Consider the following 13,891-nt stretch of genomic DNA (forward strand, 5'->3'; position numbering starts at 1 on the left):
TACATAGATACTTCATTTGCATACGTCGATCTATGTTAATACATCTATATCGTTTGAAAAATATCGATGAGTGATATAATGAATACGTAAAGAAAGAGAGAAAGACAGAGAGAGAGAGAGAGAGAGAGAGAGAGAGAGAGAGAGAGAGAGAAGGATAAACAAAATGATTAAAAGAGAGAGAAAAAGAAAGAGAGAAAGAGAAAGAAAGATAGAACGGATGGAAGTCCGATGGATGGAAGTGGAACAAACACAAAACGAGTCAGACTGCTCGAAGATTTCGGCGAGCCCAAAGCGAGGCACACGACTGTACTATATATCATACATTATGGTAGTAAAAACACGTATGGCCCCCATGAGACTACCTAAAAAGGTTCACGCCCGAACTTTCGACTACCCTGCTTTCACACTCTTGCATTTAACTATGTCAACAAATTGATACATACATTTATCTACATACACACATGTATGTATATATGTATGTATGTATGTATGTATGTATGTATGTGGGCAGTTTAAAAATCATTCTGTTGAACTTAATCGCAACGTTTCAACTTTGACATTAGATTCCGAGTAAATAAATAAAGAAGAAGAAGAAGAAGATGATGATGAAGAAGGAGGAGAAGAAGAAAGAGAAAAAAAATTAAAAAACTATAACACATAACCCACGTGAAGACCGACTGTAAAACCGGGAGATAGGAAGTGATAAAAATAGAAAAAAAAGAGAGAGAGAGAGAGAAAGAAAATATTTCACTTTTAACTTTCGATAAAATTTGTCGCGTACGACGACATCATTGATACACGACGATAACGAAATGATCGAAAATATAATACGTCATACGATCGAACAATATACGTATATGTATACAACTTTTTATTATCGATAATCGAAAGATTCGATTTTATTCCATCGATCTAATTTCCAATCGATCGAAATTAAATGATCCTATCGATTTAAATCTCTGTAAAAAAAAAAAAAAAAAAATCTCTGTACTACTTGTTCGTGAATGTGAAGATTGCTAAAGTAGAACGAGAAAATGAGGAGCAAAAAACAAAAAAAATAAAAAGAAAACCAAACCTTTTTCTCTCTCTCTCTCTCTCTCTCTCTCTCTTGGAAGAGTTAAATATTCACTTATAGAGGGTGGGTGGGGTTGGAGAAAAGGGGGATGGTTCCAATGGATTACTTTGTTATTCGTTTCGAAACGAATCGAAAGTTATTGAGAAAAATAACCTTTCAAGGATACTTATTCGAACGGATATTTTTGAGAAAAGGACATTTGTTGTTTACATCTTCCTTCTGATCATCCTTTTTCTTTTCGTAATCGTCCTCGATAGTCGTCGTAGTCATCTTTGTAGTCGTCGCCATTATTATTGCACTTCCAAGGTCTCAGTCTTCTTTCTCCTCCTTCTCATCTTCCTCGTCTGTTATAGAGGTGCCTGCAACTCGTCGTCCTCGGTGCAAATACACGTGCCTTGCCCATTTTTACGGTCAACGTCCGGTCAGTGCGCCATCAGACTTTAGCACTCCTTTTACCAACGCAAGCAACATGCTGCACGTGCACCGTCCACCGTTCTCTTCCCCTCCTACCCTTTTTCCTTTCCTTCTCCCACTCTCATCCCTCTTTCTTTCTTTTTCTTTTTCTCTTTCTCTCTCTCTCTCTCTCTTTCTCTCTATCTCTATCTATATCTTTCTCTTTCTCTCATATTTGCAACGAAGCGAGCAACGAAGAGGCCTAGAAGCTAACGATAATAGCGTTGATTATTTGCTTCGATATATGTATATATGTATGTATGTATGTATGTATGTATGTATGTATGTATGTATGTATGTATGTATGTATTTATGTATGTATGTATGTATGTATGTATGTATGTATGTATGTATGTATGTATGTATGTATTTATGTATGTATGTAGCTGCAAAAGCCCTACTTATATGCCACGAGTAAGAGAGAGAGAGAGAGAGAGAGAGAGAGAGAGAGAGAGAGAGAGAGAGAGAGAAAGGTCAATGGCCGTCATCAAAGACTTGACAAACAACAAACCACGAATTATCCCCAGAAATTTTTTCCTTCCTTGAATCAGGACAATTAAAACTCCTTAGACTAGCTGACCTATATTTCGTTATACTTTTAATAAAAGTTTAATTAATTTGTTAAGTGATATTGAATGATCGTAATGGAGTATTATATGTTTATATTATGTCTCGAATTTATTATTAATATCGAGATGTGAGATTGTATTAAAAGTGATATGTATTTAATAATTCGATGTTCTTATCAGATGTTAAAAATTCTATCTCGAATTTTGGAATATTTAAATTTGGAAAAATTTGCCAATATTTGCATAGAATACGTACATACACGCATATTTCTCTGTATGTGTGTGTGCGCGCGCGCGTGTGTTTAAGTATCGTGAAATTAAAAGAAAGTATAGCAATGTTTTTACATTATATGTATGTACATACGTGTGTGTATATATATATTTTTTGAAAGTGTTAGTTCTATTTCGATTGAAAAAACGAAAACAAAAAAATGTAATCGATGCTCTTTCGCTCGCTTTAGATATATTATTTTTTAATTGATTATTTCTTATCAAATTCTCCCTATCTTTTCTTTTTTGTCTTGTGAATTTTTGAAACGCTTAAATGATCTTTCTTGTTTATTAATTTACAGAATTCTTTAACAATCTGGTCAAATGGAGTCAACGATTCGGTGATATATTTTTAGTTTGGGTCGGGATACGTCCTTTCATCTTTCTTTACAAAGTTGAAACTGTCCAGCCTTTACTAAGTAGCAGCGTTCATATTAATAAAAGCTTTGATTACAACTACCTAAATCCATGGCTTGGTAATGGACTGATCACCAGTAACGGTAAGCCTGAAATTCGAATATTTCTTTCCTTTTTTTTCACTTTTTTATATGTATATATTTCTTTTATTTTAATTTTGATTTTTATTTTACAACGTTCCTTTCGAATCGATCCAAGGAAACAAAAAAAAAAGAAAGGAAAGGTAAAAAAGAGAGAGAGAGAGAGAGAGAGAGAGAGAGATAGAGAAAGAGAAAAAAAAACTCATTTAAAAAAAAATGGCGGAAAAAATTTTGAAAAAAAAAAACAGATAACAAAAAAATTAAGAAAAAAAAAGAAAGAAAAAATTAGATAAAAAAATCAGGAAACGTGGAAAGGTTACATCAAACATAGTTGACCTTTTTATCTACTATATATTATATTCATCTTTTATAATACCGGTTTCCTTTCGAATGGAATTTCAACGTAGAAAAATCGCGAGGATCCTTTTTCGGTTAGTGTCTGGTTTCTGTTTCTTTTTCTGTATATTCTTATTCTTCTTTTTTTCCTGTTTGTTTTTTTTTTCTTCTTCTTTTTTGTTTAATTTTATTTTCTTCGTCTTTCTTTTTCTTTTCTTTTTCTTTATTTTTTCTGTTTTTTTTTCTTTCTTTCTTTCTTTCTTTCTTTCTTTCTTTCTTCTTTTTTTTTTTGTTTCTTATTAGACGTCGAATCGTTCGAGAGCTTTCTAAAAAGAAATCGTCGATGTACGCTCGAGGCGACAAGTTTCTTTCAAACGAAAATAAATCGTTTGAAATCTATCGACGATGTATTAATAATAAATACAAATAAATATACAATAAATAATACAAGGTCATACCGAGGTCATAACGTAAAAGAATGACAAAATTTCGAATTTTTTCATTCAAGAAAGAAATTTCGAGCTAACTTCGCTTAGGTTTAGATTTGTTTAAGCTAACCGGAAAGAAAAAGAGACAGACAGAGAAAGAGAGAGAATCTTATTTTTTTTTAATTTCGTTGATTGGACAAAACGTCGTTGTATTATTATTTCAAGACGAGATTGCAAATTTAGACTATGTATTTCAAAAATTCTTAGCCAGGCCCAATAATTTCCTTCTTTTCTTTTTTTTTCTTTCTTTTCTCTCTTTTTTTTTTTTTTTAATTCTCGTAGATTATATTAATGGCCATTCTTCTTTCTCTTCAAGATTTCTTACCCTTATTATTTCATTTCTTTTTTCTTTCTTTTATTTAGAAAATAATAATCGATTGTATTTTCCGTTCTTTTTCTTTTCTTTTTTCTTTTGTTTCTTTTCCTCGTTTTTATGTCATTCGGAAACATTTATAACGCGCATTTGTTGTTACTATTATCATTACTTCTTTAATCGTAAAACTACAAGACTACTACTAAAAAAGATTGTTGCATCAGTAAAATCATTTGAGAGCTGTAACAATAGATAATTTTTTTTCTTTTCTTTTTTTTTTTTTTTTGAGATCATCTAGGAATTTTTAATCTTATTTAAAAAACGATCGTGATGACGATATCGATGAAGACATATATGATAGAGAGAGAGAGAAAAAAAAAGAGAAAGACAGAGAGAGAGAGAGAGAGAGATAGAAAAAGAAATAGAGAAAGAGAGAAAGAGAAAGAAAGAGAGAGAGAGAGAGAGAGAAAGATGACAAATATATTTGCATAGTATAGAAACATTTCATAAAATAAAACGAATCGTTAATTTAATACAAATTTCGTTTAGATTTTTATTTTCGATACATGTATATATATATATTTTTTTTTTATTTTTTATTTTCAGGCGATGTTTGGTATCATAGTAGGAAGTTACTAACACCGACCTTTCACAGTGGCCTCCTTGAGGAATATTTCAATAGCGCTACGAATGAGGTTAAAATTATGATCAGCTGTCTCGAAAAAGAGATTGGCAAGAGCTTCGACATCGTTCCATATGCAAAACGAGCTATGCTAGACGTGATTTGTGGTAAGTCCTCATTTGTCGTTTGAACTTTCAACATTTACCATCGTCCTCGCCATCTTCATGTTTTTATTTTCTTTTTCGTTTTATTCTTCCTCTTCTTCTTTTTCTTTTCTCTCTTTTTTTTTTCCTATATATTCTCGTTCTTTCGTTATATCTCTTTTTTCTTCTTCTTCTACTTCTTCTTTTCCCTTTTTTCTTTTTTATTTAATTATTAGAAAAATCCCACATTTCTCTTTAACCCTACCTAATGATAATAATAATAATTAATAATAATTAATAATAAATATAATAAATAATAATAAATATAATAATAATAATTATTATTATTATAATATTATTTAATATTATTGATATTATTTATATTATTATTGATATAATTTATAATTATAATTATTATATAATAATACATTATAATATTATTATAATAATAATTATTTACCGTAACAAGATAATATTATTATGATAAAATAATTGTTATATAATGAAATAATCGAAAATAAATAATTTAACGAAACTCCTTCCACTACCTTTTTCTTTTTTCTTTTTACTCAATCGTAAAATTCATTGATAAAATGAATCCTATACCTTTCGGAAGGATTTATTAAGCCTTTTTTAAACCTACATTAAGAGAGTTTCCTTTCTTCTTTGCTTTCATTTTGTCTTTTTGTTTCCTCTTCTTTGATTTGCTTTTCCTCGGTATAATTACAGTGGGATCATAATCCTGGTTGATAGAAATGACCGTTCTATTCGAGTTTGAAGATCTTGGATCCTGTTTAGCAAAACCTCTCCTACATCTTTTTTCTTTTCTCTTCCTCTTTTTCCTCATCCTTTCCCATCTTACGTTCTTATTCAAACGATTCGCATTATAAATAAGTTCCTTCGTACATTTTCTCAAGCCTTGCTTCTTCTTCAATTTTTCTTTTTCCATCCTAATATTTGTTTATTTCTTTAATTATTATTAATAATTATTGTCATATTATATTTATCTAATTATTATAATTATCATTACATTAAATTATTCATAATTATAATTATTATATAATTATGATTATCATTAAAATTATTATTATTATATAATCGTTTATTCTTTTTTTATTTTCTAATACGAACTTCGATGATTTTCTTTTTTTCTTTTTTTTTTTGTTTGTTTTCTCACGGGCATCTTATTTCTTTTATTTTCGTTATTTAATTATCTTTTTTTCTTTCGTATCGTTTTGTTTTTTTATTCTATACCGTTCACGCGAGATATTATCATTACCTGAATTTTCTATGTCTCGACGACGTTCTTCCAAAATCATCGATATCGCATTTCGAACTTTTTGCACGTGCCAAATACAATATCCTCGAATTACATGGGGCATAAATTAATTTTCTCTTTCTCATAAATGTCTTCTTTTGATTTTTCTTCGGTCTCGATAATTCTATTATACGATCGGTGGCTAAATATTAGTTATATAATGGATTATTCACAAGATTAAAAGGCAATTCTTTTTTGTTTGCGTAGAAAGTAAACGGATTTGGTGTATAAATAAAAAAAATAATTATATATATATATACATGTATGTGTATGAGTGTGACTGTGAGTATGTATGTAGATGTATTATACGATAATATTAATAATAACAGTAATAATAATAATAATAATTAAAGAAATAAAAAAATTAAAATAGAAAAAGAAGCTATCTCTCTCTCTCTCTCTCTCACGTTCATTGTATATGAATATATGTATATGTGTGTTTGTGTGTGTATATACTAACGAATTGCCGATAAAGCAGCCGGTGCAACATAATGAAATAATTTAGATGGTGGCTTATAAATTGTTTTTGGTTTTGAAAGTTCGAGAATTCTTGGCGTTGCCTTTGGAATTTTATTAACACTTGCACGATTTTCAGTTAAATCGTAAACATTCGATCGTATGCGCGGTTGTGCCAATTGATTTATACGATCTGTTATCTCGTAGAGTAACGCCGACGTTTTTACCTGGTTATTGCAATAAAGAATATGAGTTACGATCGTAAAAAAAAAAAGAAAAGGAAAGAAAAAAGAAAACAATATGCTAATGACATAAATATCTACGACTTGCTCGTTCGACTCGGTCAATAATTATTATGGCGATAAAAAAAAAAAAAAAAGAAAGAAAGAAAGAAAGAAAGAAAATAAACAGAAATAAAAATAAAAAAAAAATTATACGAGTTCAAATCGTTGAAAGAAATGAGAAAACAAAAAAGATAATGAATATTATCGCTTTAGGATCGAGATCGATCGATGATGTAGAATGATCTGTGCAACGTAGAAGAACTATGAGCTGCGGTCGTACGTAATTAAAAAAAAAAAAAATAAATAAATAAATTGGATGAATGAATTAAATAAAATAGTTATCGTTATTTTATTTTATTCAATTAAAGGGACATTGAATTATTTCGACGTACGAAAATAAGAAAAGATGAAAAGAAAAGAAAAAGTGAGTTCCAATTGTTGACGAAAAAAGAAAAAAGAGAGAAAAAGGAAAAGTGAATGAAAAAAATTAATTAATATGATCGATCTGATAATCGTTGAATGATTATCGCGAATAAATGTAGATTCAAGTTCTATATATAAGAAGCAAAGAAAAGAAAAAGAAGAAATTGATAAATAAATAAATAAATAAATCAATCGATCGATCGATCGATCGAAAAAGAAAAAAAGAAAAATATCACTTTCTCATACTTCGCACGAGTACAAGAGTTTTTTCGTGGATGAAACTTCGTTCCTGATATTTCTTCTTTGATCGGAATCGAGACGATATTTTTATCTTGAAAAAAATAAAAAAAAAATAAAAAATACAAATAAAAAAGAAGAAATGATTAACCGACTACAATTCAGAAATATAGAAATGATTACAATTTACGTGGGCCAAAATTTACGTAGGCGAGCCGGAAGTATTTAATGCGATTTAAAAAAAAAACTATTATACTTTTTTCTTCGTAACATTTTGAGCTGATATATATATATATATATATATATATATATATATATATATAATAATTTTTATAATATATACGTATATATATTTTTTTATTATCTAATTCGGAGCTTAGCTCTTTTAAAATTAAAGAGAAAAAAATTTTTATAATATCACTATCGGCTCACCTTTAAAAAACTTATTGTACAAGATGAGAGGAATGATATCATTTATAAGAAAAATAATAATAATAAATAAATAAATAAATAAATAAATAAAAAAGAAAAGGAAATCGAAGAACAAAATATGGAGATTCATACTCTGCAAGAATTGTCCTTGTTGTTCGAAACATTCTTGAAACCTTTCATCGAGATCATTGGAGACGATGGTTTATTTAAAAAAGAATTCATACCCTTTTTCCTCGTCGACAATATTTTCTTATCAACTTGACGATTAGACTGATTGTTATTTTTCGATTTTTCAATGACACTTATTTCACCTTTAAATTTATTCGAGGACGTTGCTTGTCCACCATTGAACGGTCTACTTTCAAATCGTCCTAATCGTAAATCCACCGATTCGAAATCCCATAAATTTGAATTAGTTGTGAAAAAGGTAGCCATTTCGAGATTGACATAGATTAAATTCGTTCAATTGCGAACGGACTGGCAAACGACAAATTTTGAAATATTATCTCAAAGAGAAAATTTTTCCTTTTTTTTTTTATATATATATATATATATATTTATTATTTAACCTTTAAGCTCATTAAACGTTTTGTAAATGCCAATAGAAAAATTTATATTTAATCGGATAAATGAGAATCTCTAATCGATTAGATCGCGCCATCTGTACGTATACTAATTTCATTAATTTCACTTTGTGGATTTTATCGTTTAGAAATTTATTTACCTTTTCTTTTTCTTTTTTTTTTTTTATAGACAGTGCTATGGGTTACCATATTAACGCACAAACTAACGTGTTTAATGAATACGTTTTGGCTGTGAATAGGTAAGCGTATGATCTTTTTTCTTTTTTTTTTCTTTTTTTTTTTTTTTTTAATTTTTTTTCACAATAATAACAATAATAACAATAATAATAATAATAATAATCATAATGATGATGACGATGATTAATAATAATTTTACAGTTATTGTTAATATACTAAACAAATTATTACTGTTGATTATTATTATTATTACTAATAGTATAATATATAAAATTAATATGTTGAATAATATAATGAAATAATAATAATAATCACTATTATTTATATCAATATAATATCGATATAATAATTTTATTTAATTTAATATTTAATTTAATAATAATAATAATTATTATTATTATTATAACGTTTAATAATAATTTTTCTTATTTATACAATACAAAAAAAAAAAAGAATAATAATAAAAAGTTCTCAATCTATTTTAGAATGTCACAAATCATGCAGTACAGATTTACAAACGTTTGGACATCATTCAACTTGATATTCAGATTAACAAAATTAGGAAGAGAACACGATCATGCTCTTAAAGTAATTCATACTTTTGTTGATAAGGTAAATACATAAATCAATATATAAAGACATACATATATACATATACATGTGTTTGCGTATTCTTTGTTAATATTTAAATATTTAATTCATCGATAAATCAAACATTTAAGATAAATTAAAGATCCAAATCGTTGAGTAGATCCTAAAACATTCATTTCAATTCAGGTCATCGCCGAAAGAAAACAAGAATGGATAAACCAACAAAATGACGATTCTAATAAATCAATAAAGAAACATCGTGCTTTATTAGATTTGTTATTAGAAATATCAAAAAATGGTACGATTTTGACCGATACTAATATTCGCGATGAGGTCAATACGTTTATGTTTGCTGGTCATGATACAACAGCTACCAGTATATCCTGGATATTGTACGCTTTGGGAAGACGACCCGAATATCAGGTCAGTATCAATTTAAACTTTAATTTCTTTTTTTTTTATAGACGGTTTAAAAAAAAAAAAACAAAAAAAGGAAGAGAAAATTCTTTCATTTAAAACTGACTTATAATAAATATAAATTATCATCAGAACTCGAACGATACGATTTAACAATCGATATGTTCATTAATTTAATAATATACGAGTATAATAATATAATGTATATAATATAATCTATATTGAACATTTTTGTTTGCATTTTTTCAAATAAAAAAAAAATAAATCAATCAATCAATCAAGAGAGGAAAAATTTGATTTAATAATCGACGAACTCGAATATTTATTATTATTATTATTATTATTATTATTATTATTATTATTATTATTATTATTATTATTATTATTATTATTATTATTATTATTATTGAATTAACATACGTTCTTCAATAAATCGAATTGAATTCAAATAAAAATATAGAAATAATTAATAATGTGTATGCGATTAATTAATAAATTTTTTTTTCAATGTATAATAATATTGATATTGATAATGAAACTTTATATGATTATTAATAATATCAATTATTGATTTACGTTTGAATTTTTAGGAACAAATATTAGACGAATACGACGAGATAGTCGGTGACAAAGAAATAACGTTAGAAATGTTAAACAAATTAAATCTATTGGACGCTTGTATCAAAGAATCATGGCGTCTCTATCCAGTGGTTCCATTAATCGGTAGACAAATTTATAGTCCCATTAAAATACGTGAGTATATTCAATATCATTAATACACACACGCACATTAATTAAATTCTAAATTCTTTTTTATGAATTTTATAAGAAAGAAAACAAAAAATGATTTCTATCTATCGTTTTCTAAAAATATAGTTTCATAGAAAGATTTTATTTCTTTTGCATAAAATAACATACTTTTATTAAGATATTAGATTTTAGTTTTTGTGATCTTTTGTAAAAAATAGTTTCTTTTTTTTCTTCGTTTAGTGGGACATAATATTCCAGTTGGTTCGACGGTCCTAATAAACTCTTATTTGTTACATCGAGACGTTCGCTATTTTCCCGAACCAGACGTTTTTAAACCCGAAAGATTTTTACCAAGTAGCCCTAAATTACCGTCGTACACATTTATACCTTTCAGCGCGGGATCACGCAATTGTATAGGTTGGAAATTCGCGACAGTAGTTGTTAAAGTATTCACCTTATCGATATTAAAGTCTTACCATATTACATCTTTAATAACCGAAGACAAACTTCGTCTTATATCCGAATTAGTTCTTGTTAATAAAGGTGGAATACCATTAAAAATTACACCGAGAACGCGATGATTTCAAATATAATTTTTTTCTTTTTTTTTTTTTTTTTTTACCATTATCAAAATGGACGTCCTATAATATCTATGTATATATACATATATACATATATATATATATATATATATATATGAGTGTGTGTATGTATAATTGCATATTTGCATCCTTGTATATCGTTTTGTTTAAACAGAATTTGTTTAAAATAGTTTTATAGATATTATAGATTGTAGGTTATGTTAAGCTATAATTAAATTATAAATCGATCGTAATAGATTTATCGATTCTATACGATAATTATCGCGTACGAATTGTAACTTTGTCAATTGTATCGAAAAGCTAACGTGTGATATCTTAGTATGAAGAAACAAACAGAAAGAAAAAGAAAAAATAAAATATGGAGAATATGTATTTTTGTAATATTAAATATACAAAGGATATATATATATATATATGTATATATAATCTTTTAAGATTACATGCTATATAATTGGCGTTAAAAAATTACGACGTGATGATATTGTTATAACTTTGTTAATGTAATCTTAATGTGTTTGAATGATATATATATATATTATATATATATAGCATGAATAAAATATTATTTTTAATAAGAAAGTTATTTTACTTACAATTGTCTTTGATTTCTCTAATTTGATGTGATCCTCTCCACGTTTAGTTCCATAATAATCTCTACTTATAATTTAGTCACGTGACATAGACGGCGCAAGCGTTCCATTCTTGAAAACTTCCAAATTCGTCTCTAGTATTACAGATGGCGCTAATGATGTTTTCTTACTTAGTTACCTACTACATATCACAAAACTATAAATATTTGGACGCTCGAAGAAATAATATTTGTTGATCCTGTTTTATCGATCGATTTTAACTCCTGTTGCGTGCATAGCTGCAGTAGTTTTTATAGGTGTATAATTCATATGTAGATAATTATTGTCAAACATAATTGCAACGATAGAAACGTGCAATTTTAATAAATAAAACATAAACGAAAATATGGACGATATCAAAGAACAAAATATTTCCTCCAATATTGATAAATTGGACGGTAGGACATCTGAAAAGAAAGAAAAAATTGTTTCTGATGAGAATACAAAGTCAGATTTGGATCATCAGGAATTGGTTAAATTGACTAAAGAAGCTATTGATAATTTAATCGAAAGCGATCCTTTTCTCTGTGGATTACCTTCAAACGTCACGGTAGAAGAAATTAAAGCACAAATCGCCGTGGCTCAGGGACAAGCGATAACATTATTTCTATATCGTGGAGAGCTGCCGAAACTTTCCATCGTGGTAATATATTTTTTATTTAATATATTTGTATCATTTTACTTTGATCAAATATAATTAAATACTTCATATATCTATAAAAACTTTTATTTATTTAAATATAGGTACCTACTCATACAACTACAGTGCTTGATTTAAAAAGAGCCATCAAGAGACATACAAACTTATGTTTCAAAAGAGATAATATTAAGAAGAAAATAAGTTGGAGACATGTTTGGAAAAAGTATAACTTATGTTTCGACAATGTACAACTCTTAAACGATAACGAAAATTTAAAAACGTACGGTATCACCAATAAAGCTGAATTACATTATGTTAAGAAGTATAGAGAAAAAAATAAATTAAGAAATATCATAAAAAATGCATGATCAGGATATGATTTCTACATATTACAGGACATGATTATATACACACATTATATTTATACAATTAAATCATTAATCTTTGAAATTATTTATTCTTTTCTTGGGATTTATTATTTGAATACCTTGAATTAAAAATCTTGCATTGTAAATTTGTATTACATTCTTCTAACATAAGACATGTCAATTCAAATGTTGCAGATTTCTGATGATTTGTCACTATTAATGTTTTGAGATTATATAATTTGTATATTGCTTCTAATGCTCTCTCAGTTACATTTTTACAATCAGAAATATCTAAATACTCTAACGACGGATATTGTGCAGATATTTTGTCTATGCACCAGTCGTCAATATATTCACAGCCTTTAAAACTAAGCCATTTTAAATAATGAAGCGAATTCATATTTTTAAGTCCTTCGTAACATATTAACGTATTACTAGCATCTATTCCAATAATTATATAATTTGGTTTATATGAATTTGGTAAACGAACAGGTTTATCCTTTGTGGCTTCTAACCAATTAGAGTTTTTAAACTTTACTTTTCCGCTCCATTCAATAACGAAATAGGCAGCAGCTATGTTACTACCCAAAGTGCTAGCTCTCTTGAAATTAAATTCTTGTTGTTTAGCAAACAATAATCTTTTATTATATTCCCACCAAGATTTAATATTACCTATAGAAAAAGTTTGAGGTGGCGGAGCTTCTGCTTTAAACCAAGAGAAACTGGTATCGCTTACAGCTTTAGGCTCTTTATCTTCCGAGCTTATACGATTTCTATGAACTATAAATCTTGAACAATCCTTTATATTACGTGGTATACGTTCCATTAATTTATTTCCAGTGCTAAAATATTGTAAATTTTTCACTCTAACCACATGACTGGTTTTGGTTAATTCGTCAAATATCAATTTATTGACGAAATGCAGTAACAACATATCGAAGGTCAAATATGTTGCCAACAACAGAAATTAGTCTTTTTAATATTTGTTTTACTAATATTCTTGATTGTTCTTTGAACTTAATGTAACTTTGGTTACTTTGAGCATATTGAACTTAAATAGGTTGTAAATATTTTCGATGTTTAAACTTCGTATATTGCTTTAAACTGATTGGTTGAATTTTATCGTAAGAACCAATCAAATCCCTGTATTGTATAGAATAAATTTTTATATTTTTATTCTTTTACAAAATGTCATACACGCGATAGAATTTAACTTA

General features: G+C 27.6%; 4 protein-coding genes across 5 annotated transcripts in view; 2 read left to right on the forward strand and 2 right to left on the reverse strand.

The window, feature by feature from the left end:
• Positions 1-11,590, forward strand: part of LOC127072150 (cytochrome P450 4c3-like) — a 17,233-nt gene extending 5,643 nt beyond the window's left edge. The window contains exons 2-8 of the mRNA XM_051012379.1: positions 2,670-2,867; positions 4,608-4,790; positions 8,670-8,739; positions 9,163-9,289; positions 9,455-9,691; positions 10,276-10,438; positions 10,676-11,590. Of these exons, the coding sequence (XP_050868336.1) occupies positions 2,670-2,867; positions 4,608-4,790; positions 8,670-8,739; positions 9,163-9,289; positions 9,455-9,691; positions 10,276-10,438; positions 10,676-11,016 (1,319 nt within the window). The 3' untranslated portion in view covers positions 11,017-11,590. The remainder of the gene's footprint in view (positions 1-2,669; positions 2,868-4,607; positions 4,791-8,669; positions 8,740-9,162; positions 9,290-9,454; positions 9,692-10,275; positions 10,439-10,675) is intronic.
• LOC127072151 (uncharacterized) lies at positions 4,540-11,746 on the reverse strand. Of its 2 annotated transcripts, XM_051012380.1 has the most exons (5): positions 8,049-8,649; positions 6,545-6,767; positions 6,046-6,226; positions 5,406-5,716; positions 4,540-5,027 (listed from the first exon to the last, which is right to left on the reverse strand). In XM_051012380.1, exons 1-5 carry the CDS (start codon positions 8,349-8,351, stop codon positions 4,999-5,001), a joined length of 1,047 nt encoding a protein of 348 aa, XP_050868337.1. In that variant the 5' UTR covers positions 8,352-8,649; the 3' UTR covers positions 4,540-4,998. The 2 variants fall into 2 exon arrangements, 1 of the variants encoding a protein (XP_050868337.1); XR_007785320.1 differs by lacking the exons at positions 6,545-6,767; positions 8,049-8,649 and adding an exon at positions 11,631-11,746.
• A 266-nt stretch (positions 11,747-12,012) lies between these two features.
• LOC127072155 (U11/U12 small nuclear ribonucleoprotein 25 kDa protein) lies at positions 12,013-12,759 on the forward strand. The gene is made up of 2 exons (XM_051012384.1): positions 12,013-12,309; positions 12,411-12,759. The coding sequence occupies exons 1-2, from the start codon at positions 12,013-12,015 to the stop codon at positions 12,672-12,674; spliced, it is 561 nt and encodes a 186-aa protein (XP_050868341.1). The 3' UTR covers positions 12,675-12,759.
• LOC127072153 (distal membrane-arm assembly complex protein 2) lies at positions 12,750-13,828 on the reverse strand. Its single transcript, XM_051012382.1, has one exon. It carries the CDS (start codon positions 13,606-13,608, stop codon positions 12,757-12,759), a length of 852 nt encoding a protein of 283 aa, XP_050868339.1. The 5' UTR covers positions 13,609-13,828; the 3' UTR covers positions 12,750-12,756.
• Positions 13,829-13,891: the final 63 nt, after the last annotated feature.

The sequence above is a fragment of the Vespula vulgaris genome, chromosome 24 (assembly GCF_905475345.1).
Source record: "Vespula vulgaris chromosome 24, iyVesVulg1.1, whole genome shotgun sequence".
In the NCBI taxonomy this organism is placed as follows: Eukaryota; Metazoa; Arthropoda; class Insecta; order Hymenoptera; family Vespidae; genus Vespula; species Vespula vulgaris.